The sequence below is a fragment of the Elephantulus edwardii genome, unplaced genomic scaffold (assembly GCF_000299155.1).
Source record: "Elephantulus edwardii isolate Elephantulus edwardi_28Jun2011 unplaced genomic scaffold, EleEdw1.0 scaffold00246, whole genome shotgun sequence".
NCBI classification, from domain to species: domain Eukaryota; kingdom Metazoa; phylum Chordata; class Mammalia; order Macroscelidea; family Macroscelididae; genus Elephantulus; species Elephantulus edwardii.
This window is the reverse complement of record NW_006399996.1, coordinates 2,102,155-2,119,556: the sequence shown is the minus strand read 5'-3', so window position 1 is coordinate 2,119,556 and position 17,402 is coordinate 2,102,155. Positions and strand designations below refer to the sequence as shown.

General features: G+C 51.5%; 2 protein-coding genes across 2 annotated transcripts in view; one reads left to right on the top strand and one right to left on the bottom strand.

Annotated features, from left to right (window-relative positions):
• The window catches only part of LOC102853963 (solute carrier family 35 member G3-like), a gene marked incomplete at its 3' end in the record, with an annotated part of 10,072 nt that extends 2,795 nt beyond the window's left edge, over nt 1-7,277 (bottom strand). Inside the window, exons 1-2 of the mRNA XM_006899173.1 lie at nt 7,212-7,277; nt 54-488 (exon numbers count right to left, since the gene is read on the bottom strand). Of these exons, the coding sequence (XP_006899235.1) occupies nt 54-488; nt 7,212-7,277 (501 nt within the window). The remainder of the gene's footprint in view (nt 1-53; nt 489-7,211) is intronic.
• A 2,322-nt stretch (nt 7,278-9,599) lies between these two features.
• ZBTB4 (zinc finger and BTB domain containing 4) lies at nt 9,600-13,980 on the top strand. Its single transcript, XM_006899122.1, has 2 exons — nt 9,600-10,642; nt 12,042-13,980. Exons 1-2 carry the CDS (start codon nt 9,603-9,605, stop codon nt 13,978-13,980), a joined length of 2,979 nt encoding a protein of 992 aa, XP_006899184.1. The 5' UTR covers nt 9,600-9,602.
• The last annotated feature ends 3,422 nt before the right edge of the window (nt 13,981-17,402 follow it).

Sequence of the window (17,402 nt, the reverse complement as noted above, 5' to 3'; positions counted from 1 at the left end):
AGCCAGGTCTCCTCCCCGCCGCCGGCGCCGCGGGGTCCCGGGCCGCGCCCCGCCTGTTCCCCTTTGGGGTTGACCTGGGGGCTTAGGGGTCGCGGGCTGAACCTGGCCCCGCCCCCAGGCGCAGGCGACGCTTGTGGGGGGGGTGACGGAGGGGCCCCTGGTGTGGCAACCGAGCGAGCGGCGGCAGGGGGCGCGATCGCCCGGAGCCGTGGGAGGGGCCGCGCTGCGCGCCCCCTAAGGGTTAATTTTGCAGCCTTGTGCCCCCTCCCCCCGTGGGGCAGGTTGGGGGGTGGGGTGGGGCTGGTGTGAGTCCAGGCGGGCGCCGCGAGCCGCTGGGAGGGCGATGGCGTAGGAGCCAGGCAGAGCGGGGGAGGGGTGGGCCGAGCGCCCCGGAGTTGGGGTGTGCGGGGTGCGCAGGCGAGCTGGGGCTCTGGGCCGCTGCGCTGTCGGGGCAGGCTTGTGGCCTTAAGCCCTGGAGACTGTCGTCGCTAGGTTGTGCACAAGGTAAAACTCTTCGGGGCACCACCGTTTGCTAGTCAGGCAGGCAGGGGGTCCGGACAGGGCCTTCCCCGCGGCCCCGGCTTTGGGGGGGGGGAGCAGGAAGGCAGGAGGTCGTACAGGGTTAGGACAGAATGACAAGATGTGGCTCTCAGTGACAGATGGGCATTGAAAACAGGGCACATACACGAGCGCGGAGTTGGTTGGCTGTGAGGTTTGAGGTATATTTTCTACCTGTGCATGCGTTTTCTTGCACATATGTGTGTATCTTGTGGTGCATACATGAAGTGTTTTCTGTACAGTTGGTGTGACGTATGCGTCGTGGAGGGTACCAAAATACCGGGTGTATCAGCCCATTTGCTGGGCCTGGCTGGTCTTTGAGTCGGTTGGCGTCATGTCTAGGTCGTATTTCTGTGGCCTTCCCAGGCCACTGGATAAGCCTGTGTGTCTGTTGATGGGTGAATTAAAAGGGGATAGCACCTCTAGAACTCAAGCCCTGCAAGTCTTTGAGTGGAAAAAACCCTAGGTGCATCATGGGTCCCTGAGGGTCATCTGACTCTGGTGTAGGGGCTTGAAGTATACCAGGCCTGTTGTGTTTATGGGATCGTGGGCAATGGGGAAGGTTGTGTGTTTGCAACATTCTCCATGGGATTCTTTTGTGACGCGTTGTTTGTGGAAGCCTGTCGGGGCTGTTGAGCTGGGAGGCGAGCTGGTCAGAAAACATTTGTGGGGAGGGAGGTAGAGACAAAGGCACTGTGGGCCTCAGACCCAAGAGTCCAGCTCGAGCTGAGCCGAGCTGTGTATGCGTGCTGACTCCTGGGTGTTTAAGTGGTGGTGGGAGGCTACAGTGGGGATGTGTTAGGAGGAAGGCGGGGAGATAAATATGGGACAGAGCAAGGGCAACAGTTGGAGGCCTGAGTGTTGCTGAAGTGGTTCCACCAGCCTTTGCGCAGGTCCGCATGTTTGCCCCTTAACTGGCCTGTCTGCTGTGTCAGGGTCACCGAGGAGAGGCCAGGCAAACTCCAAGGGAAGTGAGCTTGGACAGAGATGTGGCTCTGTGGCCGTGTTTATGTAAAGGCTGGGTGTTTGACTTTTGTCATTAAAATGGAGGGGGGGGGAAGAGTGAAGTTTTCAAGTCTCTTGTTTCCTTCTCTGCCTGCCCCCCTTTGCGGAGAGCTCCGTTTCTCCTTCTGTCCTCTGACACACACCAGGCCACATTTCTGTGACCTTCCACCATAGAGGGCTCTGGGAATGGAATTTGCTCACTAGGCAGATTCCTCAGAACAGGTTTTCCTCACCTTTGGGGCCTGGGCCTTTCTGTGGCTCTGGGGGGTAGGAGGTGGGGGCGGAGGGCTGCCTTTCTGTGCCTGTGTGTGTATGTGTGTTGGAGGGAGTGACATGTACGTTCCAAGTATACACACCCATTCTGTGTCCTGGGCCTGACCTGGAGGGAAGGATGTACGTGTTGGGGGCTGCAGAGCATGATCTAGGCCTCTTGCACTAAGATGGGGGGAGGCTGGCTGCTGCATGAGGCCTACACAACAGGTGCACAGGACAGCCTTGTGGAGGGGAAGGAGCCAGTACTGGAACTGAGGAGTTGTCCCTCCACTCGGGCACTTTCTCTGAGTGAGCCTTAGTTCCCCTCACTTGCAAAATGGGGCTGTTTACCTGCTGCCCTCTTTGTTCTCACAAGATTGTACGCAAATCCTGGGCAATGGAACGGAGAGTGGTTCCAGTTTGTGGCTGTGCCTTTGCGAGTCACTGTCAGCCTTCTCTGTCAGCATGAGGGTCTCCTTTTTGGGTTTTGCTCAGTGTCAGCAGTGAACACCCAGCACTTAACCAGGTACTAGGATTTCAGTAGTTTTGTACATGATCACTCATTTAGCCTTCACAACGACCCTGTGGAAGTAGACGCTGTAGTCACCTACCTTTTTCAGGCCAGGCTGCTGAGGCACAGAGAAGTTAATGCATTTGCCCAAAGTCCTTAGCTAGTAAGAAGTAGAGCTGAATTTGAACCCAGACAGTTAGGATGTGGATCCTGTGCTTTAATCATAATAGTCTGCTGCCCACCTGGAACTTTAAGTAGGCTTCTCTGTGTGCCCCCCACACTTCTCCTCCAGTTTCTGTGGAATTTAGCATCTGCACCAATGCACTTTAGAAGACCAGGATGGAATACTCAGGCAGTGCTCTCAATGAGTCACAGCATGGAGAGTGAGAACCTAAATATGTGCTGCAGTATAATGTGGGTGCTTCCCCAAGGGACCAAGAACCATGGCTCAAGGGAAGGAGAGGTTACTCCTTGCTCGGTGGGTCAAGGAGGATCAAGGAAGAGGTGGCCTTTGCATTCTGTCCTAATGGTTTGGAGGGACAGATCTTGAGAGCAGTTTGTGAAATGGCATTTTCAGCAAGACACTAATAGATGGCAAAAGCATGGCTGTGTGGGACGTATTGAAGTTTGATATCACACTGGGTGCTTGAAGGGAGAGTTAAGGCAGAACACAGTTAGGAAGGAAGGTTAGAGTGAGATTTGAGCCTTTGAATGAATTTGAACTTTATTGTGGAGTCTGGCAGAGACTGGCAAACATTTCTGAGCCCCCAGAGCAATAACTTCAGAGCAGTGAGTAGGAAGTTGTTCCTCAGTGGGAAGAAGGCCACAAAGAAGGGAAACCTGGAGGCTGGGGGCTCCCTTGGGAGGGACCCAGGATAGTGTGGGGACCAGAGGCAGGTTTGACAGGAAGGCTTCCAGAGCCATTCCCATGCTCAGCACAGATCCGACCTGACTGGTGCCTGCCTGGATGTGGGAAGCAGGGAAAGGGTGGAGTCAGACATGACACATTTAGTACTCAGCACGTGAGGCCTTGTGTGGTGATTTATGTAACCAGCTGGCTGACCATAGGCCCCTTCAGTGCAGGATCCAGCAGTATGGCAGAGGGGACAGATGGGCCTGGGTTCAAATTCTGACTCGGCTGCTTGTAAGATGTGTGACTTTAAGCAAAACATATCACTCTTGGAGCCTCAGTCTCCTCTTCTGTAAGATTAGAATAATATAAACACTGTTTTGGGTTATGGTTTTGAGGATCTCATTCAATGAGAAGATGCTTGTAAAACCCCTAGAAGTATATTGCGGGTGCTGCAGAAGTGGTCCTTGGTAACGTGGTTCGCCACAGAGTGTGGCTTCCTTCCAGAAAGTAGACAGACTTAGGCTCACTTTGACGAGGACAGGTTCATTTATTGCCTTGAGAGCTCTGGTGGCGTAGTTAGAAAGGAGTTAGTTGCATTGCTGGCCTAAAGGCTGCACCTCTGATGGTTTAAATCCACAGAACTCCATGGGAGAAAGAAGGTGGGAAATGTCCTATGCCCTTCACAGCCTCAGAAACGCAATGGAGACTCACTATGAGTAGGTTCAGATGTCACAGCAGAGAGAGAGAATGTGTGTGATGTGCCAGGCATGGTTCTGAGCACTGGAGATAAAGCCGCCGACAAAGCAGAAACCCTCACACCGCCCCCATCCTCTTGGAGCTTATGGTCTGAAGATATGGTTTACTGAATGCCAGAGAGGAAAGTAAAGGAGGGGATGGGCAGCCAGGGAAGGCCTAGGAGAATGTGACTTCTCAGTTAAAAAAGGTGGAGCAGCAAGGCATGAGACTATCTAGAGGAAAGAAGATTCCAGGCCAAGAGACCAGCAAGCAGTGGAATGATCCCTGTGTCAGCCCGATCTCAAAGTAGAGAAATGCTGAAAACCACAGAGCCACCAAACCTACCAGGAAGCCGGGCTTCTGCCTCTTGCTTATCACCCCTGTTTTGGGGGCTGAGTTCCAAGATGATAATAAGAGCTAGTGCTTGTTAACAATTTACTATGTGCTATTGAGTAATTTACCATGCAGTTTTCTAAAGCAAAAAGCCAGACGATTGTTGTCAAGCCGATTCAGTGTCATGAACATATCCCATATGTTCTAGAGTAGAACATGAGGTCTTCATGGGGGTCATCTCCATGGAAAGAAATTGCTCAGCTTTTCTTTCTTGGGGTAGGTATGAATTACCAGTCTTTCTGTTGGTAGCCCAGTATGAACAATTTGTGCCACTCAAAGACAGGGACTCTTGTAGGTCCTACAGATTACTAGTTTACTTAATCCTTACAATAACTCTGAGCTCTGGTAACCTAGTGGGTAAAGAGTTGTGCTGCCAACTCAAAGATGCACGTTTTAAATCTACCAGATGCCCCTCTGGAGAAAAATGGGCAAAGCTCCTTCTGTGCGATTTACTGTCTTTGAAAACTCACTGGAATCAACTCTGAGTTGTTTCTGACTCAGTAGGCACATAACAACAACAAGAATGCAACAATCCTGTGAAGTGGGAACTAATTCTTATGTTACAGAAGAGGAAGGAGTGCTGGTGGAACAATTATTAAGTGCTTGGCTGCTAACTAAAAGGTCTGCAGTTTGAATCTCCCAAAAGCTCCTTGAAAACAAAGATGTGGCAATCTGCTTCCATAAAATGACAGCCTTGGAAATATGTGGGGAAATTCTGCTCTGTCTTGTAGGCTCACTGTTGGGGACAGAATTGTTTTCACCCAAAATATAATTCTTAACCTGTGTTCCTTTGATTTTAATCCCATTTGGGGATGTGTTGTCTTTGTTGTGTTAATGAGACAGGATTAATAAAGGGTTCTAAATCAATCTCTTTTGAGATATAACAGATTAAATCGGTAAATGAGAAAAGCAAAGATAGGGTAAAAGAGATCCAAAGACATAGGATCTCCAAGGAAGCAGGAAGCAGAAGCTGGAAACAAGGACCTTCCTGTGCTGACAGAGAGAAAGCCTTTCCCCTGGAACTGACTCTGAGTTCACACTTCTAGCATCACAAACTGTGAGAAGATAGATTTCTACTTGTTAAAGCTACCCATTTTCGGTTATTCCTGCTATAGTATTAATATATAACTAAGCCACTAGGAATCAGAATCAACTCAATGGCAAGGGAAAAACTGTTTCCTATAAAAAAGGAAACAAAGGTTAAGGACCTCCTTGCACAGGGTCATATTATTGTCGTTAAGTGCCATCAAGTCGAGCACAACTCATAGCGACCATATGAACAGAAGATCTGAACCCTGCTCTCTGTCCTGCGCCATCCTCACAATTTCCGACACACAAGAGCCCATTGTAGCAGTAACCGTATCAGTCTACCTGATTGAGGGTCATCCTCTCCTTCGCTGACCCTCCACCCTTCCCAGCATCATGTCCTTCTCCTAGCAAAACATCTAAAAGTATGTGAGGCGAAGCCTCATCATTCCTGCCTCTGAAGAGCACTCCAGCTGCACCCTCTCTAAGATATATGTGTTCGTTCCTTTGGCCGTCCATGGGATGTTCAGTGCTCTTCTACACACCACAGCTCAAAGGCGTCAATTCTTTTTCCGTCATCCTTATTCATTGTCCAGCTCTCGGATGCATAGCAAGTAATTGGAAAGACTATGGCCTGAATCAGGCCCAGGGTCATATCTACTGTCTTTTTGTTGTCTCTTCTTCACTCTACTGCTAACAGAAAGCTTGAGGGTTCAAAACTACCAGCTTCTCATTCCTCAGATCTCAGCCTTGAAAACATGACAGGGCAGTTCTACCGTGTCCTCGACTTGCCATCAGACGGTATCAACCCTACGGAAGTGAATTTTTAAGCCGTTGTAGGACTCAAGTATTTCAGGGATTGTAAGGATGGCATAGGATTGGACAGGGTTCAGATCTACTGTCAGTATGGTTACTATGGGTTGTACTTGACAGCACCAAACAACAGTAGTGCAGTGGGTAGCACAGATTTAAACATTTAGCTGCTAACTAGGTTAGCAGTTCAAATGAAGAGGTGCCTCCGAGAAAAGACCTGCCTATCAATTTCCAGAAGATTACAGTTATTGAAAACTTTCCAGCACAGTTCTATTCTGAACACAAGGGTGTTTCGGACCTGACTCAATGGCAACTGATTTGGTATTTTTAAAAAACACTTGGGGAGAACCCCAACAAAACATTTGGGATTAACAATCTAGAACAAAACATGCATTACAGAGTAAACTGGGGGAGAGGTAGGGAGGAAAATCTGTACCGATGAATGAATGAAAGCCCAACCTCTCTGTAAAGTTTCACTAAAATCACAATTAAAAAAAAAATACTTGGTACATGATAAATGTTTAATAAATGGCAGCTACAGAGATCAGGATGATAATGATTCTGGGTGATCTGTAAGGCTCAGTCAAGCTTTAGGCCTCTGCAGTTCTTAGCTTAGACAGGCCTATCCTCTTGGTAGCGTTCTGCACACAGCTATACCTCCGTGGGCTCTAGGCTGGCCACTTATGGTTTCGGAGGGTGGCAGGCCTCACCAAGTAGCTGAAACCGAACCTCTGCTCTGTTCTTCTGTGCAGGACTGCTGCCTCATGGAGGAAGAGACCATTTGAGCCTTCACAAAGCAATTAGTTGAGCTAGTGGGGATTGGGGGGGGGGCTTTCTTCATTATGGACATAAGATGTGATATAATGGTCAGGAATGCAGACTTTGGAGCCAAACTGCCTGTGGTCACATCCCAGTCCTGCTATCATCAAGTTGTAAGTCCTTGCACAAACTACCTAGCATATTAGATTCTGACAGTCTTTAAAATGGTCTGCAGATGGCTGTTTTTGAAGGGTGATTGTTATTTGTTGCTATGTGCTGTGGACTCCGCACAGCACAACTCCTTACCTCTGGGTCTCCAGAGCTCCCTTTGTGAGTGGTGTTGGTGAGGAACTCATAAATGACCCAGTACATGTGAAGCACTGCTGTAGGTGCCCCAGTGGGCCTGCATGGCCCTTTTGGAAGGGAATGAGAGGACTTGTTCCTCCACTTTGCAAGTAGAACTGACCAGCCAAGTGGTGAATGAGGCCTTTTCTCTAGGATTCCCAACCTATTCATAGTCCAATGACTCCAGGACTAAGAGGAGCTCTGGTGGCTTAGTGGTAAAGAGTCGGGCTGTGGGGCTTAGTGGTAAAGAGTCGGGGGTTTGTACTCACCAGCAGCTCTGTAGAAGAAAGGTAAGTAAGCTCCTCGTGTGTGATTCAGAGCCTCTGAAAACCTGCTGGAGGGCCAGCTGTGAATTCCGACCCAATAGCTCATAACAACATCGAACTAACACTTAAAACCTGATTCTCATCCTTTTTACCACCCTCCTTCTTTTCCACATTTGGACCCCATTGTTGTTATTTGGTACTATTGAGTCAGAATCAAGCCACCTACCACCAGAGTTTCCTTTGGAGTTCACAGGTGGCACAGGTAAGTGCTTGAACTCACCTGGAGATGCCTTCAGAAGTAAGGCCTGGAGAAGGCACCCCTTTCTGAAATTTATCAGCCACCAAACCCCTGCAGCGCAGTTTTACACTGCACACGGGTGTGTGCAGCGTGCGTAGGACTGGCAGGTTTCCCTTCTCATTCAGAAGAAGGGTCTTTTGGGGAACGTGAAGTAGGGTAAATGTGGAGGGAGGACTTGCCGTGGAGATAATGTGAGAAATGGAAAAAGAATATTGGGGCGGGGGGGAAAGATGGGAATTCTACAAGCAATTCCTGATACAGGACCCCTCTGAACACATGTGACCCAGAGCAGTCAGAAGGCAGCCCTGGGAGAAGGTGGCTGACAGCTCAGCTCTAAAGTTAGAGATCCGGACCTGTATTACCAGGACACTGTGACTCTGTGACTGTATGTTTCTGAAACTCAGATCTTCAGCTGAGGAATGGGGACAGCAGGACGCAGCCTGCAGCCAGCACTGTCCCTAGGAAAGGAGACTGCTACACATCGTGGTGGGTGGTCCGCTGTTCCTTCTGGATAAGCCTCCAAGCAGAAGGGGAAGTTGCCATCCTGCCCGTTTTTAAACCAGCCTTGAGGCCACCTGGTTGCAGAGCACAGAGTTTCATCCCTTCTGGTCTGGTGACCGTCCAGTGTCCTCCTGTGACTGGAGCGAGCAATGTGTGTGTCTGAGTTGGTAGTCTTCAGTGGTCATATGGCACCCAGACCAGAATTCTCTCTTTCATGGGGAACATCTGGGGAGGTCCTCTCTTAATTTTAATATCTAGTAAGTTGGGCCAATAAGATAAGTTCATGTAAATATATTTTGATATGTAAATGATACCACTGTGACGAAAGACAACGTGCAAATATTTTGTTGCCTTTGAGACCCTAAAATGGTCCAAAGGAAATTAGAGTGATGACAGGCGCCCAACCGCCCCAACCTGTGAGTTCCTGGGCCTGGGCCTGGGCCTGTGAGCCGGGGCTTGCGGGTGTCCTGTTTTGCGCAGTGAGTCGGGAACGTACCAAGTATCTTGTTGCTGTACTTGTCCAGGGCTTTGCAATCCACTGTGTGACCTCCTAGGACCGCTTCACAGTGGCTAAGCAAATAACCTGACCGAGGCCCCGCCTGCACAGGGAGGGGTCAGCGTCTGCAGAGCTCGTGGGCCCCCACCTCTGCACCAATGCCCACCTCCTGGGGTCCTTTCCTCCTACCTTTCCTTCCTGGGAACACAGCCCCCCCATCCCACCCCCAGCTCCTCTAGGTTCCCCCACCCCTGATGTGGCTTCTGTTTCTCCACAGAAGAGAGAGGCCCAGCAGAAGGGGCTCACTGACCTCCACCCCGCTTCACTCCATGGTGGCTGTGCTATCAGGTAAGCCCATGTCCAAAAGCCTGCAGCCGGGAGACACTGGCCCCGAGGCCACTAGCCAGCGAAGCAGCCATTTTGTCTGGCCAGAGAGTCCCCTGAGATGGTTCTAGGTTAGTGGGGACTTCCTCTGCCCTGTGATGGCCAGCATCTTCCCACCTGTCACCTCTCTAGTCTTTTCCTTTGAAGGTCATGACCTCTTGACCTTCACTGTGACCTAAGGTTTCCCAGGCTCCCTTTTAGCCCCCATGTTGGTTATTGGCCAGAACTGGGCAGCTGGAACTTAATCCCTGACTGTCACCTGAAGTTGCCCAGCCCCCTGTAGTCTCCTCGCATCATCTGGCACACCCCCCTGACAGAGGCCCTTTTCAGGCATCCTCCCTGCCCCAGGACCCCCCTCCCTGCCCTGCTCCCTTCTTACTCTGCTTCTCCTGATTTAGGCTGGCGCCATGCCGCCCCCTGCAGAGGTGACGGACCCGTCCCATGCTCCTGCTGTCCTGCGCCAGCTCAATGAACAGCGGCTCCGGGGACTCTTCTGTGATGTCACCCTCATAGCTGGAGATACCAAGTTCCCTGCACACCGCAGTGTCCTGGCTGCTTCCAGTCCCTTCTTCAGAGAGGCCCTGCTTGCTTCTGCCCCTCTGCCCCTCCCACCTGTTACTGGGGACTTGAACACAAACCCCGCCTCTAACACAGCTGCTGCAGCCTCCTCTTCCTCTTCTTCTGCCTCCCCTCCTCCAGCCTCCCCCTCTGCTTCATCCCCACCTCGGGTCCTGGAGCTTCCAGGGGTCCCAGCCGCTGCCTTCTCTGATGTCCTCAACTTCATCTATAGTGCACGACTTGCACTGCCTGGTGGGGGAGGCGATGGGGCAGCTGTGGCCGAAATTGGAGCTCTGGGAAGACGACTGGGCATCTCCCGCCTGCAGGGCCTTGGGGAGGGAGACGATGCCTGGGTCCCTCCCGCCTCCACTCCCTTGGCTTCCTTACAGCCTGAAGAGGACAGCTTTGGGCCTGGAAGCAGGCCAGCTGAAGAGTGGGAGGGCGATGGGGCCGAGTCCCAGGGTCTTGACTCGCAGCCCACCCTGTCACGGCGGCTTCTCCCCTGCCCCCGATGTGGAAAGAGTTTCATTCATCCCAAGCGACTGCAAACCCACGAGGCTCAGTGCCGCCGAGGAGCTGGCACTCGGGGGTCTGCAGGCCTGGGAGCTGGGAGCTCTGGCCCTGGGGGTCCTGCAGGAGTGGATGCCTCAGCCTTGCCTCCACCAGTGAGCTTCCGAGGTGGCCCTGAGCACGTGGTGAAGGTGGTGGGCGGCCATGTACTGTACGTGTGTGCAGCCTGCGAGCGCTCCTATGTGACCCTGTCCAGCCTGAAGCGGCACAGCAATGTGCACTCCTGGCGGAGGAAATATCCCTGCCGATACTGTGAGAAGGTGTTTGCCCTGGCTGAGTACCGCACCAAGCACGAAGTGTGGCACACGGGAGAGCGCAGGTGAGTGGCGTGAGGCCAGGGTGCAGAGTTGGCACTGCAGAAAAACCAGGGACCAAGCTTGGGAACAACTAAGACACAGGAGTGAATGAGCTGAGCGTTGGGCCCAGAATGTCACCCTGCCCATTCATGGCTCTTTGGCTCACCCATTTATCTCCCTCCAGCCACCACTTCCTTTAGCTGATGTCTTTAGGCGCTGGCTCAACACTGTGGACAGGCAGAGGAAGAAAGAGTTGCCTTCGTGGCAAAGGAGAGTGTTTTAAGCCCAAGCCTATCCACCAATGTTGTTGTTGATTGCTATCGAGTTGAGCACGACTCATAGCGACGTTATGAACAAAAGACCTGAAGCCTTCCTATAACTATTGTCATTTATCAAGTTCATAGAGTTTCCAGAGGCATGTTGTTTAGGAAGTGGATGCCACTCCTGCTTCCAATAGTTAATAATATTCAGGACAGTCTCAGATTTCAAAATGTATCCTTGTTCTTAAAACAGAGTCCCTGGGTGGTACAAATGGATAAGCTCTTAGTTGCTAACCAAGAGAAGTCATTCTCTGCATTTGGGTTCATGCAGAGGCAGTTTGGAAGTAAGATCTGGAAATCTACTTACTTAGAAAAAAAGCCAGTCACTAGGGGAGCTCTGGTGGTCTAGTGGCAAGAAGCTGCACTGCAATCCCAGAGGTACACAGTTTGAAACCACCAAATGCTCTGCTGGAAAAGGTGGGGCGATCTCCTCCTGTACCAGTCAGATCCAATTTGATGGTACACACACACAAAATAATAATTTTTTTTTTTTAAAAAAAAGGCAGTCACTGAAAACCCCTCTGTGCACAGTTCTACTCTTTTTTTTTTTTTTTTGTTCAATGGATGTTTAGCACAGTTCTACTCTTGACACTTGCAGGACCACCAGGGTTGGAATCAGTTCTAAGATGTTTCTCCTCTCTGTAATTTGTGCTTAAAAAAATATTTGTGAGCTAGGTGGTGGTTGTTGTTAGGTGTTGTCTAGTCAAGTTTGAGTCCTAGCAACCGTATAAATAGAAGATCGGAATCCTATCCTGTCCTGTGCCATCCTCACAATCTCTTGACACACTTGAGCCCAGTGCAGCAGTCACCATGTCAATCCCCCTAGTCGAGGGTCTTCCTTTTCTTCATTGACCTATCTTTCCAGTTAGGGTATGTGATTATTCTCCATTCATAGATGGAACAGCTGAGGCCTAGAGTCTCAATGCTGATGAGGAGCAGAGGCAAGACTGGCACCCCTCCTAAGGGTTGGCAGGATGGGAGGAAGGAGATATGATGGTGTGTGTGGGATAGTAGTGGAAAATGTGGGACGTTGAAGCTCTCTGACTTTAGGGCGCCATACTCATGTGTCTCTGTTCTGGCCCGATCTGCTGTCCTGGCCCAGGTACCAGTGCATCTTCTGTTGGGAGACCTTTGTAACTTACTACAACCTGAAGACCCACCAGCGAGCCTTCCATGGCATCAGCCCGGGCCTCTTAGCCAGTGAGAAGACACCCAACGGAGGTTACAAGCCCAAGCTCAACACCCTCAAGCTCTACCGCCTGCTCCCCATGCGGGCAGCCAAGAGGCCCTACAAGACCTACAGCCAGGGAGCCCCAGAGACCCCAGCTTCTCCAGGCCTTGAGACAGCAGCACCTGCAGCAATTCCAGCTAGTCCACCTCCAGGACCCGCCCCCGCCCCAGAGCCTGGGCCTCCACCTTCGGTCATCACATTTGCCCACCCAGCTTCCTCTGTCATTGTCCACGGGGGCAGCAGCAGTGGCGGAGCAGCAGCTGGCCCACCCAACACAGGAGCCGCCCAGGCTGCCTCAGTCATCACTTACACAGCTCCCCCGAGACCCCCCAAAAAACGCGAGTACCCACCTCCTGCTCCTGAACCTGCAGCCACAGCAGCCAGCCCCGCCACAGCAGCCAGCCCCGCTGTGGCAGTGGGGCCAGCCACGGCCACTGACGAGGCCAAGGGCCAGAATCCACGACCCGGGAGGACACTGACCTACACAGCCAAGCCGGCTGGCGGGATGAGCGGTGGGGGTTCCCCTGCAGGGCCTGGCCGGGGCCCCTCTCAGCTGCAGGCACCCCCTCCACTGTGTCAGATCACTGTGCGCATTGGGGAAGAGGCCATCGTCAAGCGCCGCATCTCAGAAACTGACCTTCGTCCTGGGGAGCTAAGCGCAGAGGATGGTGAGGAGAGTGAGGAGGACGAGGAGGAGGACGAAGAGGATGAGGACGACGAAGAGGAGGAGGATTCAAAGGCTGGCGGGGAAGATCAGCTCTGGAGGCCCTACTACTCGTACAAGCCTAAGCGCAAGGCCGCAGCCACCGGTTCAGGCAGTGGGGGCAGCGGGGTGGTCAGGGGTCGGCGCCCACCGCGCTGGAGACAGAAGCTGGAGCGGAGAAGCTGGGAGGAGACCCCAGCAGCCGAGGGCCCTGCAGGACGTACCCGCAGCGAGCGGAGACACCGATGTGGTGACTGTGCCCAGACGTTCACCACCGTGCGGAAGCTGCGGAAACACCAGGAGACCCACAGCAGCGGCGCCCACAGCTCCCGGACCAGCAGGAAGACGTCCAGCCGCTTCACCTGCCCTCAGTGCGCCAAGGTGTGCAAGACGGCGGCAGCCCTGAGCCGCCACGTGCAGAGGCATGCTGCCGAGCGGCCCGGGGGCACCCCCACGCCCGTCATTGCCTACTCCAAGGGCAGTGCCTGCACAAGGCCAGGGGACGTCAAGGAGGAGGCCCCTCAAGAGATGCAAGTGTCCTCATCCAGCGGGGAGGCGGGGAGCGGGAGTGCCGCCGCGGAGGAAGCTTCAGAGACCGCCTCTGTTCAAGACCCCGTCATATCTGGGGGTGAGGAGCCCCCAGCAGTGGCAGGAGGGGGCAGCTACTCCTACCCACCTGTGCAGGAGTTTCCACTGGCTCTGATTGGGAGTGGCCGTGAAGCTGGCAGCGGCAGGGGGAAAGCTGGGAGTGAGGGGCCAGTGGGGGCTGGGGAAGGGGACCGGGTGGAGGGGATGGGGGCTGCCAAAGTTACCTTCTACCCTGAGCCCTACCCACTGGTCTACGGCCCCCAGCTCCTGGCCGCCTACCCTTACAACTTCAGCAACCTGGCCGCCCTCCCAGTCGCGCTCAACATGGTCCTACCTGATGAGAAGGGTGGGGGAGCCCTTCCCTTCTTACCAGGGGTCTTTGGCTATGCAGTGAATCCTCAAGCAGCACCCCCTACTCCCCCACCACCAGCTCCTCCAACGCTTCCTCCCCAAATTCCTCCAAAAGGAGAAGGAGAAAGGGCAGGGATTGAAAGAACCCAGAAGGGAGATGTGGGGTGAACTCAAGGCCAGTTCTCCCCTCTCACCAGATGCTACCCTCCCTGAACCCCACCACCACTACTAGCACCCTGGCCTCCCTGCCCCTTGGGAGCCCCTCCATACTCTTGTGCAGGGACTTGGGGGGCCCCTGGGGCATAGGGGTCAGGCTGCTTTGTGTGAGATTGTAGTTTTCCCATCTCTTGGGAAGGGATCTTTGATGGTTCCCGTCTCAATTCTCCTCCAGGGAGTAGCCTCCTAAGGGGCAGGGCAGCCCCCCAGCCCTTCTCTAGCCCTGGGGCAACTGAGCAATATACTTCTATGATCTCCACTCACAGCCCCCACCAGCTCTGAATGTCAAACCCTGCACACCTGATTCTTAAACCCAGAGGGAAATCATCTCTCTTACCCAAGGGTCCCACCTAGTTCTGAAGCTCTCCTGAGGACCTTACCCAGACGCTTCCTAGCACATTCCAGTCTTGTTTCTTCTTCCCATTCACTGCTCTCCCCATGTGAGAGGGTGGTGAGGCCCAGGACCTGGACCAGACCATTGTGATGCCTGAACCCCACCCACTTGGGGACATGGCTTTGGATTCCATTGTTCCCAGGATGGGTGTCTGTATCCCTGTATTTTCCATGTTAAGATGCCATGCTTTCCTTGGCTTCCATGCCTTTGAATCTTCCATACTGCTGGACTTCTGAAAAAGCCCCTCCCAGTCCCATTCAGGAGGTGGTGTAGGGAGGGCTATCCATCTGTTCTATGGCTGAGCACTTTCCTAGCCCAGGGCAGGACCAGTCTTGGCCCTGTCTTGACCCCCAAATCCAGTGAGCCCCAGATTCTTCCAGGGCAAAAGAAGTGAGTGTATCACACTTCTTCCTGCCTCTAGCTAGATAAGGCCTCTACTGGGCTAAACCAGATTTGGAAGCCACAAGGGAGAAGCTCCACATGGAATGGGGAAGAGAATCTACCTGCTCCCTGTTTTTTCCTCATGCTTTCTCCCAGACTAGACCAAATAGCCAGAAAAATGATGGGGGCTGGATGGGTGGGTGAGCCCAAGATTTGCACATGACCTCCCATCCTCACCATTACCCCCATCTTCTCTCATGTCACTCCCCTCATCAGTCACTCCAGATAGTTTGTGGGGAGCCACCCTACTTCCCCAGGTGGGCTTTGGGGTACCCCCACCAATTTTTCCTCCAAAATAGCACCTTACACCCCATCTTTTACTCAGTTTCCCACACCCAAAGATCCCAACCTAGGGATGGGATACAGGGGCCCTAAGTAGTCCCTAATCCCCAATTTGCACTAGTTAACTCTGGTCAGGGGTCCCTATATTTCCTTCGACTGGGGGAGATGAACAGTTTGTCTCTAATTCTCTAAAAACTAGGCCTCCTGACAGTCATTGGAGGAATACTTCCACCTTACTCCGAAAACAGAAAACAGCTCATATGGGGAAAGCCAGTTTGAACTTAGGGAGCAAATCTGACACATGGGTATTAGAGGAGTGCAGCTTAAAAAGATAAAAAGTTGTTGCTGCTGTCAAAATGCAGTCTTTTTTCCCAGCTACTGTTTTCTGGGGCCAAGATGGCTGACCTCTGAGTATCTGCTGAGAGGTCAAGATGATGGCTTCTGGAGGGAGGTGAGTTTGAGGGTGAGGCAGGAGCACCCTTCAGCTTCCTCTTGCCCTCCTAGCATTTGGGGTGGGGGGAGGTCTGGCAGACACCCAGAATGTTAACTAGGGAGGCCTGTCGCTCCATTCCCCTCACTTGTCTGCACTTTTCTTGGTCTTGGCCACAGCCTGAATGAAGAGTTTTCCTACTGAATGTACCAAGTTCCAATTTTTAATGGGGAAGAAAGTTTAAAACAAGGGACAATGCAAAAAAAAAAAAAATCACTTTAAAAAAAAAAAAGGTCCCACAAATCTTGTTTCTGGCACTTTAGAAAAACTGCGAAAAAAATACATAATAAAGAATACATATATATATATATATCTACACACAAATTATCTATCTATCTATATACAGCGGAACCACAAGAGAGACTGAGGAAGGCCTGGAGGCCCCGGGGCAAATGGGATTACTGTACTCTTATGTCCGTAGTCTGTACTCCTCCAGGGCAAAAAATAGAGGAGACAAGAGGCTGAAGAGGAACTGGGGAGTTTGAATTTCAGAGCAGGTAAAAATTTTTAAAAAAATGGATATTTTGGGAGAACAGAGATTACAGGCTTTTTAAAAAAAAACAAACCACCAAACTGATTTAGGAAAATAGTTTTCAGAATATGATGGTTCTGTACAACATATGAGATTGTAGCAAAGTGGAGATTATGTGTATTTGAACTGGGGCAGTGTGAATTTCAGATGTTGGGAATTTGGGGATTTTGCAACTTCATCTTTTGAAAACTATCAGCTCTGGTCAGTTTGTACTCTTTCCCCATGTTCCCTGGGAAGAAGGGTTTTGGCAAAGTGGGAAGGCCGCTGGTTCTGTGACACAGCACGCAAGATTTAGAATTCTAGACTCTAGCTGTCTATGTAGTGAGGACGCAGATGTAGAGAAACTGACCGGTATTTATCTCCGCATTTGTGTGTGTGTCCAACTCTCTAGGCCAATAAACCAACAAGACAAAAGAACTGTGCTCCGCAGCAGGGTCCCAGGTGCGATTATTTGTGTGGCTGGTGGGCCTGGTGTTCGTGCTAGCTTTATCCCACAGGAATCTGTGAGTTGCAACTTTGTTCTTTCCTTTAGGACAGCTTCTAGAAGTTGACTAAATATGAGGACCTGTTAACAGCAGGTACATCAAGCTACTGCTACAGCCATTAGGCTTAAACTAACTTTGGCCCAAACTTGTAGTAGAAACAACTCCATTCCATTGACAACACCTGCTTAGCACATGTGCTGGGCCCAGACTCTGTGTTCTAGGAAAGCCATGTGTTTAAGTCTCCCTTTCAGCAAATCAAGAGGAAACTGAAGATAAGGGCTTTTTTTCACTCTTAGCCTTCCCATTGACTTCAACTCCTTGTTGCTCACTTTCTTCCCAAGTATATTTTCCAGTGAAGGGTGGACAGAAAAGAGTGGACTCAGGTTAGGTGAGGGTTTTGAGGAATTAGGACAATAGTAGTCACAAGCCAGCTTTTAACAGGTTGTCAATAAAGAACCCATGCCTAGTGTTACAAATGTTTTGAAACGTTTTTTTCAACTCAGAAATCCAAATTCTCAATGAGATATTCCAATTGCAAAAGGTAGCCAACTAAATAAAGTTTAATATGCTCACTCTGGGCCAGAGCTTTAGTGGTCTAGTGGTCAGAAACTGCACTGCAATACCCAAAACACACAGTTTGAATCCACTAGCTATGTCTTTTACTGTCTCTGAAAACCTGTTGGAGGGTCAGCCAAGAGTCTGTTCTGACTTGATGGTACACAACAACCACCATGCGCCAAGCCAAATACA

What these genes read in the sequence shown, in the direction of transcription:
- ZBTB4 (XM_006899122.1), top strand. Translation starts at nt 9,603, where the DNA reads ATGCCGCCCCCTGCAGAGGTGACGGACCCGTCCCATGCTCCTGCTGTC. An exon ending in TGGCACACGGGAGAGCGCAG is followed by an intron (nt 10,643 to 12,041) that starts GTGAGTGGCGTG and finishes GTCCTGGCCCAG; the next exon opens with GTACCAGTGCATCTTCTGTT.